Source organism: Aureobasidium melanogenum (assembly GCF_000721775.1).
Source record: "Aureobasidium melanogenum CBS 110374 unplaced genomic scaffold scaffold_1, whole genome shotgun sequence".
NCBI lineage: Eukaryota > Fungi > Ascomycota > Dothideomycetes > Dothideales > Saccotheciaceae > Aureobasidium > Aureobasidium melanogenum.
The window spans coordinates 1-21436 of record NW_024470053.1 but is presented as its reverse complement, the minus strand read 5'-3'; the positions used below and the strand labels follow the sequence as shown (position 1 = coordinate 21436).

General features: G+C 49.8%; 11 protein-coding genes across 11 annotated transcripts; 6 read left to right on the top strand and 5 right to left on the bottom strand.

The window, feature by feature from the left end:
* Positions 1-470: 470 nt before the first annotated feature.
* Positions 471-1061, top strand: M437DRAFT_36953 (Pkr1-domain-containing protein; the record flags this gene model as incomplete). Its single annotated transcript, XM_041019540.1, has 1 exon — positions 471-1061. The coding sequence occupies one exon, from the start codon at positions 471-473 to the stop codon at positions 1059-1061; it is 591 nt and encodes a 196-aa protein (XP_040883972.1).
* Positions 1062-1599: 538 nt separating this feature from the next.
* M437DRAFT_70789 (Sm-like ribonucleoprotein) lies at positions 1600-2109 on the top strand (the record flags this gene model as incomplete). The annotated part of the gene is made up of 3 exons (XM_041025579.1): positions 1600-1613; positions 1686-1735; positions 1790-2109. 3 exons carry the CDS (start codon positions 1600-1602, stop codon positions 2107-2109), a joined length of 384 nt encoding a protein of 127 aa, XP_040883971.1.
* A 1072-nt stretch (positions 2110-3181) lies between these two features.
* Positions 3182-4304, top strand: M437DRAFT_61405 (uncharacterized protein; the record flags this gene model as incomplete). Its single annotated transcript, XM_041023927.1, has 3 exons — positions 3182-3262; positions 3410-3916; positions 3969-4304. 3 exons carry the CDS (start codon positions 3182-3184, stop codon positions 4302-4304), a joined length of 924 nt encoding a protein of 307 aa, XP_040883970.1.
* Positions 4305-5429: 1125 nt separating this feature from the next.
* On the top strand, positions 5430-7133 carry M437DRAFT_36256 (fatty-acid amide hydrolase; the record flags this gene model as incomplete). The annotated part of the gene is made up of 1 exon (XM_041019408.1): positions 5430-7133. The coding sequence occupies one exon, from the start codon at positions 5430-5432 to the stop codon at positions 7131-7133; it is 1704 nt and encodes a 567-aa protein (XP_040883969.1).
* A 101-nt stretch (positions 7134-7234) lies between these two features.
* Positions 7235-8707, bottom strand: M437DRAFT_38532 (acetylcholinesterase; the record flags this gene model as incomplete). The annotated part of the gene is made up of 1 exon (XM_041019853.1): positions 7235-8707. One exon carries the CDS (start codon positions 8705-8707, stop codon positions 7235-7237), a length of 1473 nt encoding a protein of 490 aa, XP_040883968.1.
* A 1099-nt stretch (positions 8708-9806) lies between these two features.
* Positions 9807-11918, top strand: M437DRAFT_36378 (uncharacterized protein; the record flags this gene model as incomplete). The annotated part of the gene is made up of 3 exons (XM_041019434.1): positions 9807-10249; positions 10306-10988; positions 11038-11918. The coding sequence occupies 3 exons, from the start codon at positions 9807-9809 to the stop codon at positions 11916-11918; spliced, it is 2007 nt and encodes a 668-aa protein (XP_040883967.1).
* Positions 11919-13495: 1577 nt separating this feature from the next.
* Positions 13496-14105, top strand: M437DRAFT_70785 (uncharacterized protein; the record flags this gene model as incomplete). Its single annotated transcript, XM_041025578.1, has 2 exons — positions 13496-13609; positions 13689-14105. The coding sequence occupies 2 exons, from the start codon at positions 13496-13498 to the stop codon at positions 14103-14105; spliced, it is 531 nt and encodes a 176-aa protein (XP_040883966.1).
* A 136-nt stretch (positions 14106-14241) lies between these two features.
* M437DRAFT_61401 (guanylate kinase) lies at positions 14242-14826 on the bottom strand (the record flags this gene model as incomplete). Its single annotated transcript, XM_041023926.1, has 1 exon — positions 14242-14826. The coding sequence occupies one exon, from the start codon at positions 14824-14826 to the stop codon at positions 14242-14244; it is 585 nt and encodes a 194-aa protein (XP_040883965.1).
* Positions 14827-15353: 527 nt separating this feature from the next.
* M437DRAFT_79607 (solute symporter family transporter) lies at positions 15354-17888 on the bottom strand (the record flags this gene model as incomplete). Its single annotated transcript, XM_041027216.1, has 6 exons — positions 15354-16533; positions 16587-17219; positions 17448-17498; positions 17554-17566; positions 17622-17754; positions 17811-17888. The coding sequence occupies 6 exons, from the start codon at positions 17886-17888 to the stop codon at positions 15354-15356; spliced, it is 2088 nt and encodes a 695-aa protein (XP_040883964.1).
* A 685-nt stretch (positions 17889-18573) lies between these two features.
* M437DRAFT_79606 (glutathione transferase omega-1) lies at positions 18574-19501 on the bottom strand (the record flags this gene model as incomplete). Its single annotated transcript, XM_041027215.1, has 3 exons — positions 18574-18809; positions 18872-19268; positions 19319-19501. The coding sequence occupies 3 exons, from the start codon at positions 19499-19501 to the stop codon at positions 18574-18576; spliced, it is 816 nt and encodes a 271-aa protein (XP_040883963.1).
* Positions 19502-19775: 274 nt separating this feature from the next.
* On the bottom strand, positions 19776-21125 carry M437DRAFT_37673 (uncharacterized protein; the record flags this gene model as incomplete). The annotated part of the gene is made up of 1 exon (XM_041019682.1): positions 19776-21125. One exon carries the CDS (start codon positions 21123-21125, stop codon positions 19776-19778), a length of 1350 nt encoding a protein of 449 aa, XP_040883962.1.
* Between the last annotated feature and the right edge of the window lie 311 nt (positions 21126-21436).

Below are 21436 nucleotides of genomic sequence, written 5' to 3'. Positions count from 1 at the left end.
TGGCTAGGCGTGTTGGCGTAGCAGATGCGATTTGCTCAAGACACGCGAGACATACCAAGTCAGCTTCCCTTGGTGCAACGACTGGCGGATAGACGGAATAGCTGGGGGCTGAAACGATTTTCAATGCTAGAGCGTTTGGATATTGTAATTGAAGAGGCGGTGGATGATCCTGTCGTTGTCAGGCTCATGAAGTCACGCGCACCGGCCATCTCCGCGAAACATGGGGGTGCATGATTGAGCATTTGATTGTTCTTTCTTCTGCGAACAAGAACATCTGCCCATTCTCTGCTCACCTGGACGATCCAGCAGGCGCCTTGCCTGTCCAACCACTGTACATCTCTACCTGTGTCTTCTCGTCTACCCCGTCGCAGAAACAACCAAATCTACGAACCTGCCTCATTCCGCATCCTCGCATCCACACTCAAGAACCCCGCCATCTTCTCTACAACGCTCGCATACTCTTCCTCAACATGGCCGACTTCATAACCAACCTCTGGGACGCCGTCTTTACCCCTGGTCCTACTCCTACTCTCTTGCTCGCCACAAACATCACCTTTGGTGCTCTCCAGCTTGTCCTGGCCGGTCTGCTCGCCGCTACCTACAGCATCCACTTCTTCATTCTCAGCATCCTGTGTGCCGGTCTCTGGTGGGCCATCAACTGGTTTGCTTATGAACTGCAGCAAGCTCAGCAGAAAGAAGCCGAGGCCGAGCGCATCAGAAAGGCCAGATCCACAGGCAGCACGCCAAAGAAGTCTAGTTCACAACCCGGAGACATGGCCGATGACGAAGCCACCGAGACCGAAGTTGAGACTGCCGCTGGTGTCAAGGTCAAAGTGCCAAATGCCGAACTCGACTTCAAGCCAACCCAGCAAGACGAGCAGATCAGATCCAAGATTCTTAACGAATTCAAGAGCGGCACGGCTTCGACGACTTCAGCCGGTACGACAGGCTTGCAGCCCTCTGAAGGCGAGAGCAGACAACGCAACATCCCTAGTGACCTGAGTGCTTCTTCGAACGACTTTGGCACCGATAGCGAGTGGATCAAGGTTGATGAGGAATGATTTGTTTAATGTAGCATTTTGGCATGGCCTGGGTCGAATGGAGTTTTGGTTTTGAAGCATTCCTGAATATACCCACCTCGAGAGCAATCGCATTACACAAGGTATTCAACACCTTGACATCTTACATCTTTCTTTCCACAATTTTCTAGTATTGCATTGTCAAGTCTTGCCTGCCTATACTCTGGCGGCCTGCCCTCACGCTCGTAGATAGCATTCTCCCGCTAGACAGCTAGAGCTATAAGATGGCAACACTACTATCGTGCTCTTACACACTGAAAGGTTGAATAGACTTATCCTGACATCCATTATTTTGTCCTAGCATCATAAAGCATTCATCAAGGTTCCACGTGATCGTCGTCGGTGAGGATGGTGCCAAGAAGCGGCCGTGGAAGGAGCGTCACAGCGCCAGTTGCCGAGTTGAGAACGACTGCGAACGCGACTGGCAGCAGCAAGCATCAACCAGCAACCAACTACCTCATCTTGTCCATAGTACTTTCACAACAAGCGCGCATTTCTTAATTGAACCAGTGCGCCCAACATGAAGCTCGTCAGGTACATTCTCATGCCGCCATCACTCATCGATGCGCCTTCTGAACTTGTCGCAACACAGCTAACTCCTCCAAGGTTTTTGATGAAGTGCCAGAATGAGACGGTCACTATCGAACTCAAGAATGGTTCGTCTACAGCAATCGCGCACGGTCAACATCAGTACTGACACCTCATTCAAGGCACAATCGTCCACGGAACCATCGCATCAGTCTCTCCACAAATGAACACAGCTCTGCGAACAGTCAAGATGACTCCCAAAGGTCGCGACACCATCAGCCTGGATACCATGAACATTCGCGGCGCAACAATCCGTTACTACATCCTACCCGACTCGCTACCCCTCGATACACTGTTGATTGACGACGCTCCCAAGCCCAAGAACAAGGCTCGCAAGGAGGCCGCTGACAGAGGCGGTCGCGGAGGAAGAGGTGGCGGCAGAGGACGTGGCATGGGCGGCGGTCGTGGTGGCCGTGGAAGAGGTCGTGGCAGAGGCTTCTGATCAACCAAAAAACATGAGCCGGACTAAGAACAATCATCGCTCGGACGCGACCTCGACTCGAAAATTGTCCTGGAACAAAAAGACGGCCAGAACGTCAATGATACCATCGATTGTGTCCAGCATTTGCGCGAGGATACTACCCCAGACCACACGTATGGTCAAGACTCGCTGTGTTGTCGAAACAGACCCAGCGATTGTCGCCAAAAAAGGAAAGTCTTACCAAGGAACTCGCGGCTGCAAACCCAAGGTTGTTACTTCCTTACTTTTATGAACTTCAGAAAAAGAAATGCAATCTCGTTTACGATCAACCCCATGGGCTTCTCTCTCTGCTTGAAATGTACTAATCACAGACTTTATTCGTCTTTACTTTCTTCTGGCTATCAATCTCTTCCCACGTACGTCTGTCAGAGGCGTGATCTGCAAGAAAATAGATGCAAGTCACTCTCAGACTTTCCTGACCCATACGAACCTCCCTTGACTACAGGGCGTCACTGCAATGCAATATCACGACGCCAGATATGCACAGGTCATGCCCGACCTCCTCATCAATTCACAAGGGAAGTGACGGGAGGAGTTCTATGTATCTCTCATGGGGCTGAAGTCTTTTGTCTCGTCAATGGACAGCAGGTCTTTGCATCAAAGATATACCACAGATGCACTTACAGCATGGAGAGTAGCGACAGATTGACGGCTCCGAGCAATGAATGCCGTCAGCGCGAGGGCATCAAGAAAGTGACGATACTGTCGAGTGACGGCCACGGAGAATTGGCATGTCGTCGTCATCTCTCCCACCGCCTGGCATATTACCACCTGTTGATTCGTCCGGCGACTACGGGCCCGCTACCGACAGCGAGGTAGCCACTCAGCGCCGTCCGGCATCTGCCATCGCCGTCCACGGTGAATATCATAACAAGCCAGCTGCTTTCACTACCAGACGAGTATTTGAGCTGGCGCAGATTCAATCTCTTCTACCTTTTGCATACCACACTCGCACCACTTCTTGGTACATCTCGTTCTCCATCATACTTCCCATCCTCTTTGACGAATACGCATCAAGTAACAATCATCAACCATGACTCCCACTCCCAATCTTTCCGATCGCGAGCAGGAACTTCTTGTCTTCGTCTTCCAATGCCTGAAAAACCCTCCTGAGGTAAGTTAAGGTCTGCGCCTTGACGCTATCTGGGCCTTCTGCTATCATGGCCTTATCTCCTCACCCCTTACTGCCACTTACTTGTCCTCACCACATTCCCCGAGATTCACAAACACACACCATGGCATCGTACTTACTGTCTTACAGGTCGACCTCGACAAGTTCGCTACCCTCAGCGGCTACAAGACTCGTGCTTCGGCCAACACCGCCTTTCACAAGCTGAAGGGCAAGATCGGCAAAGCTGATGATGATGCTGACAACGCCGATGGTGGTGCTGCTGAAGACGCCGAAGCCGACGCCGAAGACACTCCCGTCGCTCCCTCGGCCAGCAAGAAGGCCCGCGGCAAGAAGGCTGTCGCTGCCAAGACCGAAGAACCTGAGACCGACGAGGACGATGAGACCGAGACCATCGCTGTCAAGGCTAAGTCCAAGCCAAAGCGCAAGCCTGCTGTCACTCAGCCTGCCAACGTTCGCCGTAGCGCCCGCAACTCTCTGAAGGCCAGCAAGCCTTCCATCAAGGATGAGTCCTCTGGCGACTCTGAGGAGGAGGTTGCCAAGAAGCGTCCTATCACCCTGAAGAGAGGAAAGATTACCTACCCTACCGAGGAGGAAATGCGCGTCGTTGTTGATGAGGTTCTTGCCGCTGCTCCTGAGGTATGTAGTTCATGGCTGCTCGTCTGTCGATTCATGCTAACGTACAACCCAGGATGCTCCCGCCAACACCCTCAAGCGCGCTGCCGTCGAGCCTGCCGACGACTCCGACAAGCTCGCCAACGACACCAAGCGTGTCAAGGTCGAGACTGACATTCCCACCGCTGAGCCTGTTGTCGAGACTGTCGAAACGACCACTGTCACCTCTGTCGTCTCCGTCGACCCCGTCGTCGAGACTTACGTCGTCAACGACCCTGACGCCGTCGACCCTGCTGCTGACATCATGATGGCAGTCGACGATGCTTCTTCGGACGTCGACGCTGAGGGCGAGTCCGACGTTCCTTCTAACGTCGCTTCTGCCGCTACTAGCGGTGACCACGACGACATCTAAGCGCTTCTTTCGGGCTGGATTCTGGGGCGTTTGGCGTCGTTTCGGGTCGTTTCTCGCTGTTGTATAGCGGCGTTTAGGCAGTGAATTCACAAGTCTTGCTCTCACTTTTACATTTCAGTTTGCTGTCGTGACATGTTTGCTGTTCGTCGTGTGTCGTTTGTCGTGATATGTTCTCTTTCACTTGACTTATTCACTTGTGCCCCTGATTTCTAGATGTCGTTTTCTTTATCCCAACTTGCATGTTATGTTTTTGGCTAGCTATCAAAATGCAGAATGTCTATATGTTTCGGAGTTTGTCCACTGAGAGCTTGGAATAGTGACCATGTTTATTGGGCTCTCACTGGACATGCAGCAAGTTTGGATTAGTTTATGACTTTTTATAGTATGCTTTTATGTACCCTTCGAAATTGAGATGCATGTAATTGCTTTCATCTCAAGTTGCATGTTGCGTTTTCCGGTATCTATCAAAATGCAGAATGATTATACATTTCCCACTTTGTTCACTGGGAGCCCCAGATAATGACCACCTTTGTCGGGCTCTCAATGGATGTATATCAGATCCGGATGTTACCATGACTTTTTATAGTATGGTTTGGAGGTGTAAGTCAAGTTGGGATGTGGGAGAGGGTCGATCGATGTACAGTCTGTCTCGAAGTGCAAGTAGTGTTTTTGACCAACTGTAGAAATGCAGGATGTTTTCATAATTGGATGTGATGCCACTTGCAGTCCGACCAACCTTCTATCTGATCCGCTGACACTGTCTTATCAGATGTGTCCGAGCTTATATCATCGTTGAGAGTAGCGCGAACCGAAGCCCTCGGTTCGCACTTACCTTTTTCTTCCGCTCAGCCAGCGCATACACCGCTCCACATTTCATCTGCATGGCTGTGGTTATCATCGCCCGACCTGGGTCCTCCAAAGATTGCGATTGATAATGGCTGAACAGCTGAGTTTCGGCGTACCTCTGCCGTTAGGGGTCCCGTAGTATCAAGGTTCAAGGGTCTATAAAAGGTAGAGTCTTGCCCTGGTGGTCTTTTCTTTGTCATTTTCACTTGGAATCATCTTCCTTATCTTCTTCTCTTCCTCTGGTCCTCTTCATCGTGTCAGTTGTTGGCATTTGAGATTATGTCACAGTTATCAAGTCCATCGTGGCATCACGTTGCCGCCAGGAAGCAGAAACAGATCTTTGATGCAATTCCCTCGGCATGGCTAGTTGGCGAGGAGCTTCTTCGTGGCCATAACTTTATGGAACTGCCTAGAAGGTGTGATTCTATCATGTCTGAGGAAGAGCTCTTCATCACCGAACAACGAGCTGTGGATATTCTGTCTCACATTCACAGCAGGACATGGACGTCTTACCAAGTAACCCTGGCATTTTGCAAGCGAGCTGCTCTTGCTCATCAAGCTACCAATTGTCTCGCTTTCATCATGTTTGACTCTGCTCTCGAGCGAGCGAAAGAGCTAGACAACTACATGGAAAAGCACAACAAGCCAGTTGGTCCCCTTCATGGCTTGCCTATCTCTGTCAAAGAACACATCTTCCTAGAGGGCACGCCAGCGACTTCAGGCTTGATCTCTTGGGCAGATGCGCCTAGTCCTGGTGATGCTCTGATCTGCAAAGTATTTAGAGAAGCAGGAGCAGTTTTTCACGTCAAAACTACGAACCCACAGACCCTTATGGCTCTTGAAACACATTCCAATCTTTTTGGCCGTACGACGAATCCTTACAACACCAGCCTTACCTCAGGAGGAAGCTCGGGGGGTGAATCTGCACTGGTAGCTATGAGAGGGTCACCCTTGGGCATTGGCACAGACATTGGTGGTAGCATTCGTGGTCCCAGTGGCTTCTGCGGAGGCTGGGGATTAAAGTGCTCTGTGGCCAGAATTCCTCACTCTGGCCTCAGCGGCCTGCATGCCGGTATGGAAAACATCATCGGTTGTGTTGGCCCTATGGCAAACTCGCTTGCCGATTTGCGTCTGTTCTGTAAAGTGGCCCTGGACGCACAACCTTGGGACTTCGAACCCAGCCTCATCGATCTGCCATGGCGAAACGACTCGCCTGAGACTTTACCGAAGAAGCTGAGGATAGGCGTGTTATGGCACGATGGAGAAGTGATGCCTCACCCACCCATCCAACGCGCACTCAAAGAGACAGTCTACAAACTTCGTAAAGCAGGTCATGAAGTAGTGACGTGGGATCCAAATCTTCACACCGCATTACTCGAATGGATCAATACAGCATACTTCCTCGACGGCGCAGAGGAGTACACATCTACTCTGACACAAGACTCCGACCCAGCAGTCCCCTTGATCCAATGGCTCATAGACAGCGCGACACCAACCCGCCACACTGTCGAGCAGACCTGGGAACTCAACTCCCTGCGTGACCGCTTGCGAACAGCATTCTCTCTGCAATGGAGAGAAGCAGGTATAGACGCTTTGTTGTCCCCGGTCAACGCTTCTGTGGCTTCTGCACACGACGAAAGCAAGTACTGGGGGTACACTGCTGTGTTTAATGCTACAGATCTGCCTGGTGTGGTCTTCCCTGTCACAAAGGTTTTGCCGACAGATACTTGGGATCAAGATACGCCAGATGTCACGGGTGATAAGGATGCCATGTACAGAAAGTTCTGGGACGAGGGTGGGGCGGAGAAGTACAAAGATGCGCCAGTGAATCTGCAGCTAGTCGGTAAAAGGCTGAGAGAGGAGAGGTTGTTGGCAGTAGCTGAAGTTGTGGAGAGTATCATTAGGGGTGCAGATGATGAGGTAAAAAGTAGCAAGCCTGTGAAGCGTGTGGAAAGGACTGAGATGGTACAAAGTCAACTGTAAGGACTAAGGCATCAGAACGGCACACAATAATCAGGATTCATCAATCATATCGCGAACGCATATACCTCATCCGAAGAACATTATCTTCATCACTAACCATCTCAAACGCTATAGTTAGGCTTCGCCCCATCACAGAGATTCTCCAAATACTTCAAATCGACATCCTTGACAGCCACTCCATCTCCGAAATCTCTCACTGTACTCTCGCCAAGCATCTCATATTCCTGCCACCCGGTCTGCTCGATCCCAGTCATGCCACCCTTTGTAAAAGCGACCCAAGCATCTTGCATGGCAACACTAGTTTGATTCTCCAATACAGGGCCTTGGCTTCTGAAGTTGTCAAATGTGCCGAACAACAAAGGCAGCTCGGAAGAATGGTAAGCACCTAGCCAACCTGAGGGCGAAATATTCGAGAAGTTACCGCTGTATACGTAACGGTAAGTTGGGCGGTTGGTCTGTTGGCGCAAACGGATAGACTCTGTGGCAGGGCAGAAGAAGGTCGTCAAAAGTGCATACTGCGCAAGTGTAGCGTTGGGGCCGGAAGGATTGTAAGGAGCGAATGGTACACCGTCTTGTGCATTTGTGCCGATGATAGCTGGCAAGTTTGCTTGCAGTCCTGCTAGTGCTCGGGCGGTGTAGTTGCTAAAGACTATCTTCTCATCGGGCGTTGGAAGGAAACTAATGGAAGGTGTGGTGCCGTTCTCCTCGTAATTCTTGACGAAATCTTCAATTGTTGAGGCTGGGAGCTTGCGTACACAGGCGAGCTCGTCAGCGGGAGAAGAGGAGTTGGCACAACCGAGCTGAGAAGCGACAAACGTAAAGTTAGTGTGTTGAGGATCATTGGAAGTGATGCCAATGAAGGCTGTACCAGAGTCCATGCTAAAGCCAGACACGATAGGATCCTTAGGGTAGGCATAGTTGTAGTAGTCAACACTGGCTGAACCAGCTGACTGACCCCAGAGAAGCATGCGTGAGGGGTCACCCCCAAACCTGACAATGTTGTCACGCACCCACTCGACTGCTGCTCTCTGGTCAAGCAGACCAACGTTTTGGTCGGTCAATCCTGCCGCATTCGGGAAGCCGAAGATGTTGAGACGGTAGTTGATGGCAACCACAATATGATCTTGTGTTCGCTGAATCCATTGACTGGGAATTTGATAGGGAACGTCTTGACCTCCAGTGACAAATCCACCTCCGTAGATCCAGATGAGGACTGGAAGCAGCTCATTACTCTGGCAAGACTGGCTGCTGTTGCTAGTTGGAGCCCACACGCTCAAAGTCAAGCAGTCTTCACTGATGGCTCCTGTGCCGTTCTTGCCTTGGAGACCAAACTCAAGGATCTGATCAACGTAGACACCAGGGCTTACAGTATTGAGATATTGCATGCAACTTGGCGGTAACTCGGTATTGTTGATTGTCTTCTTCGAAGCAGATACCGACAAAGGTTGAGGAGGTTCAAAGCGGAGTTCCCCTGTGGGAGGTTGTGCAAAGGGTATGCCAAAGAACTGACGAACATTGGGAAACTCTGGGTCTTTACTTCCGTACACAAGGCCAGAAGATGTTTGGACTGTCATACCATCATCGAGTGTTGGCAATGCAAGAGCACTGACAGCCAGGAGAGAGGCTATGAGAATGAAAGTAGGATGCATCTTGGCCATTGATATTTTGGAAAGAGATCAGGATTCAAGTTGTCAAACCCCTACCTTTATAGTTCGCTGTTCAGCGATCGCTTGTCTCTTCTTGCCCTCGATATGTCTCGGCTCTTGGATAAAATCACGACTCCACCCCAACCCCTCTCCGCAAAATGATATGCAAGCAAGTCGATCCTTCTTCATGGCGGGGAAAGTCTATAGAGAGTCCATCAACCGTGCCGACCTGCTGCCGGCTGAAATGGCAGTCGATCGTATTTGTCTCTCCATTGGATGTTACATCAAAGGCTGCTAGAGCTGTCCGCTTTGCAATGACTTCGTGATGTCTGCTTGCATGTTCAATTGTATAGAGAGACGGCGAAGGCAGGAAGTTGAGTGTGCGGTGCAGAAGGTGCAGAGGTACGGCTAGCCGAGGTTGGCAACAGCAAAACACGTCATGATGAGAACCTACAAGAACGACCTTGAGCTGGCGTCCAGCGACTTCCTTTTTGCTTGCTCTTTCCAGGGCAAACCTTGGAAGAAGAAACATTGCTTGAAGACTTGTATGATCGAGGTCTGGGTTTGAGGAGTCTATCCATCATGGATTCTACCATGATGGGTAGTCTGATCACACGATGCCCCGCAAAGGTATAGACACCGAACATCGCACTCATGATCACGAGGCCTTCCAGCGCAGAACGATGCAAGCCCCTCGTCGACTTACTAGACTGATGTAGGGTCCGCGGCTCGTCCCTCTGTTACCGTACAGTAGATATGGCTTGCATGTGTATACCACCAATAGGCAGTCGCATCTTGGCGGCAAAGCGGCCAATCACCATGTTGCAACCCATGCAATATGCCAGCCTGATCCTACTCAGCCACCAGTCATCCAACTTGACGAGTTGTCTTGACCGAGGAAAATGTACTTGTCTGCTCATCTTCCTCAACATTCGACTTTGAACGACAAGTCGTGACACCACATGCCATCTTTGGCATCATCTGCGACTTCTGCCGTAGAGTGAACTCCAAATACCATCTCAACATCATGGATGACGGTCGAGAGAGGCTCATTCATCACGTTTCGGTCACCCATAGGCATCCTACATGGCGCATCATCGTCATTGTTAACACCATTTTCGCTGGTCTGTCACTGGTCACATATCTCGCGTTCCTGATATGGATACACAATAACTTGCACCTCATCAATGGCGTAGCAAGGCTTTTCAGCGGAACATGTTACCAAGCATCAAGGACGGGAGCGTACGCCGACTTCGCCGCATGTACTTTCGGTGTCCTGCTCTTTGCAGCGGGCTCACATGGAGTTCAACTTCTGCTTTCACCGACTAGAGAAGAAGTCGAAAATGCTCATTCGCGAGATCGATGGGTGCATATAGGCATTGGAGGACTACGGAACATGAAATGGGTTTCTAAGCGTAGACTTTTACGAGCAATTTTGCTGGCAGCAACCTCCATACTCTTGCCCCTTCTGTGAGTTACATTTGTCCGAACATTAGTCTCGCCGTCTTGAGCTGATCCTGCGGAAGCCACAACTGCATGATATTCAAAACTTTGGCAACAACGGACCGAGTTGCATCTCTCGTGACTGCGGATTACCTCAAAGGATCTCGACTAGATGCAGCATCAGAACAGTCTATATTCCTCACAAAGGCGGAACAATATCATACCGTTTCGTTATCAGCAAAATTAGCGCTTACAACAATCAATTTTGATACCTTGCTCGAGCAGATGCGGGTCGAATCGACAAGCTTGATCCGTCTATCGCCAGCCGAATGTCGAACTGCATACTCGTCCTTGCAGATGCCTCCTCGGTTTTCCAATGTACTGCTGATAAGTTCATCCAATGCCAGCAATACACTGGATGGTCTCGTCGACTGTGAACTACAATATCCGGAGATGGTTGCGAGTCCCAAGTATCAGGGTGTACATGAGATAGATTGGTTCAACACGAACGGTCTAGCCTCCGTCTTCCACAAAAACTGTCTTGACACGGACTTCGATTTCGGGACTGACGACGTTTGGCACGTCCCTGTGTGGGACTATTACTGTACGGCAATTTCTTACCCTGTTGAATACTGCCTCGCTCAGACATTTGAGCCCGAGTGTGGTGTGGGTATCGATACTAGAGTCCTCGTTGGCATCATCGTTTGCTTGTTCGTGGAACTCGTGTGCTTGGCTAGTCTAGTATCAATCAGGTTTCAGCCCTTCGGTATGTCAAAATATCCACCTGTCATTGATGCTGAGCTGACGCCCATGAGCCACTGTTGGAGATGCTGTAGCTAGCTTCCTGACACACCCAGACTCGTCGACCTCGAGAAATGGAATACTGGCCATTCCTTCAGTACATGCACCAGAATCTAAGTTCGACAAGTTCGGCTTTCGGAGATCTGATAAAGATATTAGCATGTGGAGACGCAAATGGCCAGTCTGGCGGGCAGCTATCGACACCGAGACCTGTGCTCTGTCCATAAACTGCCTCTTTCTTGCATTCTTTGCTTTTGCGACCGCAGTCCTGATCGTGTACAACAACGACGAGCTATCGAACTATCGATCAATTACTCTACGGACCCCAACATCTAACCAAGGACTTCTTGCCAACCTTCTTGGCCTTGGCTCCATCCACCTTGCTATCTCGATGACATATCTCTTGTACAACCACCTTTGGTCTCGTATGCTTGCCGCTGCCGAGTTGAACGCCTTCGTCAAGATTCGAGGACGCTTACGCGTGACTTTGCCAGTACAAGATGCTCAGAGCACGTATCATCTCAGCATTAAACCCCGTTTCTCTGCAATACTTATCATTGCTCTAATCCTGATCCACTTCTTCACGACGAGGGCTCTCAATGTCGTCGCTATACAAACCTACGACATCATGGGCAAGTACTCGCATCAGCGAATCACCTATGGGATTTCGACAGCTTCTGGGGTTCTGGCTTTGGGATTAGGTTTCTTGATGCTATGCGCTTTGACATTTGGATTGGAAAGAAGACTTCATCCCGCCATGCCTGTACTGGGAACCTGTTCGATGGCCATTTCGGCAGCTTGTCATGCCGATAATATTGTCATGAGTCTGGTGCAGGTGGGTTATGGAAAGAATGCCAGAACGGGCAAAATGAGCTTTCTTAATTACGGAGGATGAGGTGGATCTTCATGTTTGCTCAAATGGTCCCCGTGTTAAAAGCCTGTGTAAACGAAGCCGTGGTGTTACACAATTTAGAGACTACCGGGTACGCGCATACCAACACAGGTCCTAGTAGCACGAATGGCCAATTACAGTCTTTGTCGTTGTCGCTGTCGCGATCGTCAGGGAAACGGTATCTGAGAGCGCCGCAAGCCGCCTGACACACGCAAGCTCGCGTTTGCACTGGTCAAGCTCGTGAGCTCTTTCACTCTTCTTTCTTTCCACATCTCGCAACACTTATCAGGTATCTGACTGGCCTTACTCCACCGACGACAAGACACTGGACGCTGAACTCGTTGCCTCCCCTCCGAGCCCACAGGCCTCCTCGATACTGGTGTCCTCGAAGAGCTTGACTTTGTTCATGCGTATGTTCACGGCAGACCCTAGTGCGCCAGGCGAGATCTACTGGACGAATTTCGTTTCGGCAATGACTGGGGCAGGCTGCTCAGTCATGCCTGGTGGTGGCGGCTCTTGCTTCACCTTCGCCCACATATATCAGAATGGACAGAAGCACTCGATGGTGTTCCACCGCCCTCATCCCGAGCCGAGCATGAGTAAGGAGAGGCTGAGGTCGTTCGGTAGTCGTCTGAATAGACGCTGGGGCTGGAACGAGACAACCTTTGCTGTAAAGGGTTGAGAAGGTGGGCTTGAGTTCAATGGTAATGAAGAGGCATACTACAGAGTGTTACAAGAGACGAAAGCACCAGGCAAAAGTGTATAAAAGAGGGAAGCACTGAGTTCAGGTCACGTCGGATGTCTATACTACTCAAAGTCATCGTGACGAAGGCGTTTAATCGCCAATCTATGACACTGGTGAAGTAAGGAGTTGAAGGTGGTCAGAAAAGAAGTTATAATGGCAAGTGCCCGAATGCATCGAACTCAAAGTAGTGTCTCAAGGCCTGTTAGACCTTCCTTCGTTCACTTTCACACCTTCCATCTAAACAAACAAGAATTGATAGAAATGTCTTTCTTACAACAATTCGGCGCGGTAGTCTAGTGGTTCAAGACGCTTTGCAGAAATTACAGGAGGATCTGATACCGTGCAGTCGACACGATTGTGTCGGTAGGTATCACGGTCCTGAGCTGTAAACAAGGAGACCCGGGTTCGAATCTCGGCTGCGCCATTACCTTTTTGCATCTCTCTTCGTGATAGTTCTTTCCGTCCGTGGTAATGTAGAAGGTGAGTGAGCTCCAGGAGTATTGACGCAGGTAGGTTTTGCCAAGGTAAGCTACGGTAGCTATGCACTGTCAGCACTCTGTCAAGACCCAAGCTTATGTAATCACTTGATTATACAGCGATGACAAACCCCTCTTTTGCAATGGTTTGTTCTATGAGATGGGGAGTAAGGTCATCATATAAGCTTGCTCATCCCCAGCCGGCGCATGTATGCATATTCAGAAATCTATACCACTCTCTCAATCTCGAGAGGATATTGTCCAACCTCGCTACTCAATTTCCGTGATCACTCTTGAAAGTCTATACCTTGCATCGTATCACCAACTTGTATAAGGCAACTCTTGGTTCTTGTCGAGCTATGACTCCATTCGACGACAAGGGCTTCCCTGTAATTCAGCTTTCCAACGATGGCTGGTCCACCGACGAGGAAGCTACCGCGACCTGTTTCTGTGGGGCTGTACAGCTGGTCTTGGTGAGTTCTCAAGAGAACAGTCATGTTGATCCAGTCTCTTCTCTCCAAATCTAATTTCGACCCTAACAGAATCACATAGCCTCTTCGAAAACCTGGCTTAGTCAACCGTCACATCTGCCACTGCACCGACTGCCGCAAGATCGGCTCCGCATTCTATCAATCCAACATCACTGTAGCAGATTCCTATCTGAAACACATCCGTGGCGAAGATAACCTCACAACCTTCAGCGAGGACAAAACAATTCGTGCTGGAGCGCTTATGACGAATTACTTTTGCAAGACGTGCGGAACGCTGATGTATCGTCGCGGTGCTCGTTTTCCTGGGATGACTATTTTGCGTACTGGGACTGTTGATGATCTTGCTTTGGCAGAGACTAAATTGAGACCGCAGGTAGAACAGTTTATCGAGAGGAGAGTTGCGTGGTCGATACCAACTGAAGGGGCGGCGCAGGTAGTGGGAATGCATCAGCCTGAGGACATCGAGAATATCCCATAGGACATCCGAATCAGATCTGGGTATTGCAGTATCCGAGAACAATCCCAAAAGATCCTTGCAATGTGAGTTACTTCTTCAGGTACAAATTATGCCATTCAACCATCTTTCGCTTCCTCGGGTCCCATGGAGAAGCACATTATACTTTGTACACAAACTGCTCGAATTCTGCATATGCTTTGTCAAGACCATCGTTCACGATAATTTGATCATGTACGCCTGGCTTGTCGGCATATTCGAGCTCGACCCTAGCCTGTGCTAGTCTTTTCTGGATGTCTTCCTCACTCTCCGTACTGCGACTTCTGAGCCGCCTCTCGAGCGTCTCAAAACTTGGCGGCTTAACGAAGACATAGCGCGCATCAATGTCAGGATCCGATCTCATTTGCTGAACACCTTGCATATCGATATCGAGCACGACTATGAGGCCCTTCGCGTTCTGTTCTGCAATAGTCTGCTTGCTTGTGCCGTAGTTGTGGCCACTAAAGACTGCGTGTTCCACAAAGGCGTTCTGAGAGACAAGGGCAGAGAAATTCTGCCGAGAGACAAAGAAGTAGTCCTTGCCCTCAACTTCTCCTGGTCGGGACTTGCGCGTTGTGTGCGATGTAGTAGAGGCAAATGTGCCTGGGTGTGCTTCGAAGAGCATTTTACACAGCGTTCCTTTTCCGACTCCCGAAGGTCCAGAGACAACGACGGGGCGGCGGTCTGACGGCGTTGCTAGACCCATTGTTGTCAATGTGACGCTTTCCACGCTTTATGGCCAAAGCCCTACCAGAAGTCATCGAGACAATAGGCCGCGAAGATGGAGCTCGGGCGTGTTGCTAGCAGAGTTGCTCGGATGGACTGCATGTCTGTGCGGAAAGCATCCTTCTATCACTGTGCCATGCTGCCGGCATTCCTTCGTCTAATTCCAAGCAGTGGGCTTCACGTGCAACGAGACTTTACGGCGAGGGGGTAATATGTATAGGCAGACAGTGACCTGTCCGAGTTGACCGTAACCGCCTCAGGACGAGCCGTCAAGTCGTGTAACAAGCTCCTGGGCGCTAAATCTGCATGAGAAAAGCTACGGACGATGGGACAACATCGGAGATCTTAGATTACGTGTGCGCTTACGGTCAGCTTCATTCCAACCTTGGTGTTGCCTCGAATTCGCTGTGATAAACTCTATCTGGCGGTCTGCATTCTAGCATATCTATCTTCTCTCGTCATATATCATAACCCTCGTAACTCAAAACTCCATGGTTCACAATTCATTCAAGCCTTGCCCTTCTTCCCGCCAAACACATCCCTGGCAAACTGCTTCAAGAACCCAGCCGTCTCAACAACAGGCAACACAACGGAGATAGCCGTACTGACAAACACCCAGATAAAGCTAATGATAACCCAACCAGTAAAGAAGCCTTTGGAAAAGACATAGTGGCTGAAGAACATGGGCATGGGAATCAAAAAGTCCATGATGAAGGTCAGGACAAAGGAAGCGATACAAGCGAGTTTGAAAGCGCCGCGAAGGGAGTTGGGAGATTCTTCGATGAGGCGGTCGGCAGCGCGTTCGGCGTCTTCGTGTTCGGCGATGGCGGTGCTTGGGTGAGATTGAGGTACTGGCTCGGAAAGTGAGGGTGTGGAAGAGGTATCTTTCTCGGGTGCTGGTGCCTTTTCATCATCACTGGGCTCTATTACTGCGGTCTCGGCATCGTGTTTTCCTTCTTGCCTTTGCTCAGGTTGTGACTCGACTACCATTACAGCCTCAGCATTGATACTGCGAGTAATGGCCCAGTCGAAGTTCTGTGGCTTGATAAGAGAAACCGCAACAGTGAGGATGAGACCAGATGCCACAGCTCCAAGATTACCTGCCAATGTGGCATACTCGGTTCCAGTAGAAGAAATGGTAATCTCGCCAAAGTATACTTTGGCAACGGCAAGCCAGGCAGCAATACCGACAACCAGGCCACCAACAGCACCAGTGATTGCGCCAGCGGCAGTTTGCCCTCTCCAGGTAATGGCGAAGGCAGCAGGGAAGACTGCACCACCGATCAAAAGTCCCATGACCAAGAACAGCCAGCCGAGATCAACACCAGCAGCATTCCAGATACAAGCGAAGACAGCCATGGTCAGGCCGAACACGCAGATCATGATGTGAGAGACGAAAATCAAGGACGAAGGAGAGGCAGTTGGGCGGATGTAACGTTGGTAGACGTCGAAAGTCAACAGCGAGGAAACAGCGATCAGCTCGGCCGAGGCACATGATGTGACTGCCATGAAAAGGACGATGAGAAGAGCCACAGCGCCACCTTTACCTAGCAATGCTTGAGCTGAATATGCTGCTGCAAGACCGGCGGAAATATCGCTGCTGGTAGGTAAATTAGGGTAGGTTGGGAAACGAGGGTTGTCGGTAAGTGCCACGGCGCAAAGACCCAAAGTAGTAGCGAAACCGAAACTAAGCTCTCAGTCAGAATAAAATCAAGACTCGTTTCGAGAATTTTGACGTACGGAATAGCGAACCAGGCAATGCCTCCCAGAATGTATGCTTTTACAGCAGTTGTGGGTCGGGAAGCAATGGCACGCTGCCAGTAGGCCTGGTCGAGAAAGACAGTACCACAACCAGAGCAAAGTTGGATCACACCAAAGATTAAGGCATAGTTGGACTTGAGTGTCATGTAAGAACCATGAATGTTGCCTTCGACTGGTCTCTGCACGGCTGCCTTCTTGAGTAGTTCGAACATCTCTCCTGGTGAACCGATGAGGTCGTTGGTGGCGTATGCGTTGAACATGAAGTAGAGGATAATGATCATCAAGATCAATGTGTGACTGTAGTCGCAGAGGAAGGTTGCTCTCAGACCACCAAGGACGACGTAGGCGCATACTCCGACGGGAATCAGGAAAATAGCCGCATAGACGTTCATGCCAGTCAGACTGGTCACAACGGCCGAGCCACCCAGGAGCAGTTGTGAGCCGACCAAGATGTTGGTGACAAGGGCGAAGAACAGAAAAACGAGGTGAGTGGCCCGTCCATAGCGAGTCTGGATAATCTCGAGGTATGTGTGAGCGCGAGGTGCATTCATCTTGACTTTACAAGCAAGAATGGCGAACATGAAGATCTGAACCGTGGCTCCAGCAGCATACCTGCACGAGGTCAGTAGTGGTTCAAGTCCAGATTCCTCTCTCTTGGTAAGATGTGGCAATTTTCTGGGCTATAGCAATGCATGAATTGTTATGAAATCAGGCTCATATCCACAGAGAGCTGAGAAGATAAGGTCTCTCAAGGGAAATGGCTCCTGATCTCAAGAACACTGTGCATTTCTATAGCTGCACAATTGGCGTGCTTCTTTTGCGGGATAAGGGAGATCTTACCAAAAAGGTCCAGCAACACCATACTGATATGCCACAGTAGCGCTTTGTAACCTAGTATGAGAGTCAATAACATGTTCCTGACGTTTCGAAATCGTATAGCTCTTACAAAGTTGCAGCCCCTACGAAAATATGATTAGCATGACCTCGAAAAGTCTGTAACAATTAGGACCTCACATGTCCACGCCGACACAATGCCACTGGCTATCAAACCTGGCTTAATGCTTCGAGAAGCAGTGTTAAACTCCTCGCTGGTCTTGGTATTGAACCGGGTGTATTTGTTCTGGAGATGGGAGATTCCCATCATCACCTGTGACCAGTGTTAGCACAAGTATACTCTTTAGAACAATTGAGAACAAGACTTACAAACGCAAAGAAGAAACCGGCTCCAATAACAACTCCATAGCCAGCGCCAGCAGGCAAGATTTGGGCAGAAGACGACATTGTGTATAAAAAATTCTAGAAGGAAGGAGCTGATCTTTGCTCCAGAACTGGGGAAGGAGCGACATTATATCTAACTTACTGGCTGCAAGATATCGCATTCAGCTACCAGGTCTGTCTGGTGTCCCGATAGCGTGCTCGAGAGGCAAAGATACTGCACATTTTCGTGAATCTTGCACCCATGTTCGACGCGAATCATGGTTCACACATCAAGGTGTCCCGATAAGAAGTTGGGGTAGTCACGATTGAGACAAGGCTCAATATCACCAGTTGGAGAAGGTGTGAATGAATTGGTGGTGGGGTGTGGGGTTAGACACTGTCGATCATTTCCCGTCTGGCGGCGAAAACGCGCAGCGGGCTGGCTGCCGATAGCGTTATAGATAAGACGAATGGACAGCAATTGTGCGATAGACAGTGGTTTCTTGCTTGTGAATAATGTTTGCATGGGGCCTAGGAGATGCAGGTGCTCTGTCTCCAATCTTTACTAATTTCTGTGCTCGTGGTCATTCGGAGTTGGTTCGGAAATCGAGTCTTTGATACCTTTTAGAAGGCCCGTAGGTAATGGAAGCCTCGATCGTGTGCACCAGTCATCAACAGTGTTCGTTCATGCAAGAGAGTAGAGCGTTTTCAACGGGTGAGGTGTCGCGATCAATATTGGATGGTCCTCTATCTGCTTGAAACGGACTCCTCAAGGCACACCACGACCTTTACGTGTAGCCTTTGCCAACTCACTCTGTGCCTTATCATCGGCGTATTTCTGATAAATGCTGAGGTATTTCTCCTTTTCGCTTGTGGTTTCACGCACCGAAGGGCGTTCTTCAATCGCTTTGAGCCACTTGTCGAATCGTGACCAGACTGCACTATCCTCGCCTTCTTTGGGGATATTGAGACCGTTCTTGTAGTGGTCGAAGACCCAGAGACGAACTACAAGCTCAAGGTCAGCATTTTGCAATACAACACTAGATGAAGAACGAGGTGATACGTACTTGCCCATGGCGCAACGACCAGGTCAATGAGACCGACATCCTTGCCCGAAAAGTATGGCCCTTCAGTATCCATCTCTATTGTAAATTCCTTCAAGTGGCCGAGAAACTCCTGCCTCACTTCTTCGAGACCTTGAGTGTCTGACATTGGCTGAAATTGTAGGAACCGATGGAAGGCAGGAATGATTCGTGATGTACAGTAGTCTGTCCAAATGCGGGTGCGAGCACGCTCGTAGGGGTCTTCGGGCAGCAGCTTGGGTCCATGGTTTGGGTAGGCTTCTTCGAGAAATTCGCAAATAACAGTACTTTCGTATAGAGGCTTGTTGTCGTACTGGAGTGTAGGGACCAACCCGCGGGGATTAAGCTTCAGAAGTGATTCTGGCTTGTGGTATGGATTTACCTTGTCGCTGGTCAGCAGCGACTCGCCGGGCACGAGTGCTATATGCTCACCTCGATATACTGGTATGGGATGTTCTTCTCTTGTAATACGGTCCAAGCACGACCAACGAATGGGCAGAACCATCCGGCATATAACTTCAGAGGTTGCTCCGCTTTGTGGTCTTCAACGGTCTTCTGGGCGAGACCAGTTGCGTGCGGGAACAGGTTGGCGTCGGGGTGGGATTTGTTCGACATGTTTCTGATGCTTGTGAATCTGTTAATGTGTTTACTCGGTATTTGAAGTAGATTCCTCAGCATTTAGGCTGTTGCGAAGAGAAAGAATCATGGTAAGGTGGTGATGTACAAGTCGTACAGATGACGCAATCGCGGGGTCGATTTTGGCGGTCTTTCACCCGAGTTCAGAGCACACCAACCACAGCGAATGCTTGTTGTTTCGCCATATGGACCTGAAACGTGATGCTAGCCTGTCATTGAGCTTCTTTCGATTGCGCGTAAGTGATATGCAATTTCACATAATACTGCAAGGTCCTTTCTGGTATTCTGGACCATACTTGTCAATCGCAACAGCAAGCTCGTTCGCCTTCTGCTTCTCCTTGACTTCATGCGGGAAGTACTTGACTAGGTATTCCGCTCTTTGCTGATCGATAGAGCCAGAATCTGCAGTGATGACTGCAGTCGATCTGCACATCGGGCATTTGGAAGCCGATTTTTGCAACTCAATCATGCAGCGAATGCAGAATACTGTGTTGCAGCATTCGAGGCGGATTGGTCTCCAGGCGATGTCGCAGCAGACAGGGCAACTGTAGTCATCTGGCTGAGGTACGATGGTGATGACTTGCTGGGACATTGCTGCACACATGTCTGTTGCGACAGACTTGGCAAAAGGACCACTGATCGCATGACTCTGATATGCTTTTGTTGCTCCCAGAGCAGTTCGCTTGTCGAATTTCTTGAGGATTTTTCTTACTGCTTCCATATTGAGTTCTTGGAAGCGCATTGCCTTGAGGATGTCGAGATTGATAGCCACGAAATGATCAAAGGCCTGTCTGCTTGTCTTCTCCTTGAACCTCTTGACAAGCCCTTGATCTACCAGATCTTTGGAGAAGAGCTCGAGCTGTGACTTTGCTTTGTCAAAGCTACGCGAGCCGCGAGTTCTTTCGTATGGCGAGAAGAAGATGGCATGCTGCACATACAAAGCAAGTATCTGGCGCCAGACCGTAACGTCTGATCTAGCCTTGAACTTGCCCTTCTTTTGATGAGCAGGCTCGGTGAGCGCTGTGACTTCAGTGCTGAGCTCCACAATCTGTGATTCCAGACGCTTTCCCTCTGCTTGCTGAATTACATCTAACTGTGCTAATTTTGGATCCAGAAGGTTGAAGAAGTTTGCTGCTGTCTGTAGATGTACGTGAGCCCATTTTGCACCAGTTTCGGCGGAAGATGCGCGCATTTCGGCGTTGGTTTGCTCGTGCTCAGATAGTGAAGATCCATCAGTGCCATGTGAAACCTGACTAGCACGTCTACTCTGGCCATCTTGTGAGGTATTGTTCTGAGCCAGCCAGAGGAAGTATTGTTTTGTCTCTTTGGTTAGATGCGCGTCTAAAAACTCTCCACTAGCGCCGTCAACAGCAATCCATAGCTCAGGCACAAAGTTTGTTCCAGAGGTATCTCCTGGAGCTTCCACGACGAAATCGCTGTGTAGATGTTGAAGCGTGGAAGCGTCCAAGCCAAGCGTGCTCAATTCTTGCTGAACTTTTTTGATTGACTTCTTCAGCAGTCGGTAAGAAATGGCAGAAGAAACCCATTCCTCAGGAAATCCTTCGCTAGCCAGCAACTGCGCATATTCATGACCGTACTTCATCGTGACCGAGGACTATCGTCGTAGCGATCCAGGGATGTGTGAGCTGGTCCAGGCGCGAAGATCTTCAGTGCATATTCAGGGAAGCGTGCCAGCAGAAGAGTCCATCAATCATCCAGATCTGTCGTCGAGACTCTCAGTCATTATATGGATTTATCAGATCGGTGATCTAGAAGCAATAAAAATTCAAACTCAAACGGTGTTCACGTGCTTGATTCCAGTCTTTTCTGAGGGTGGCGGCGCAAAACCGTCGAGTCAAGGAGATGAGCGAAACGCGGGGATTGGTTGAACTGCTCCGCATTATTGAACTCTAA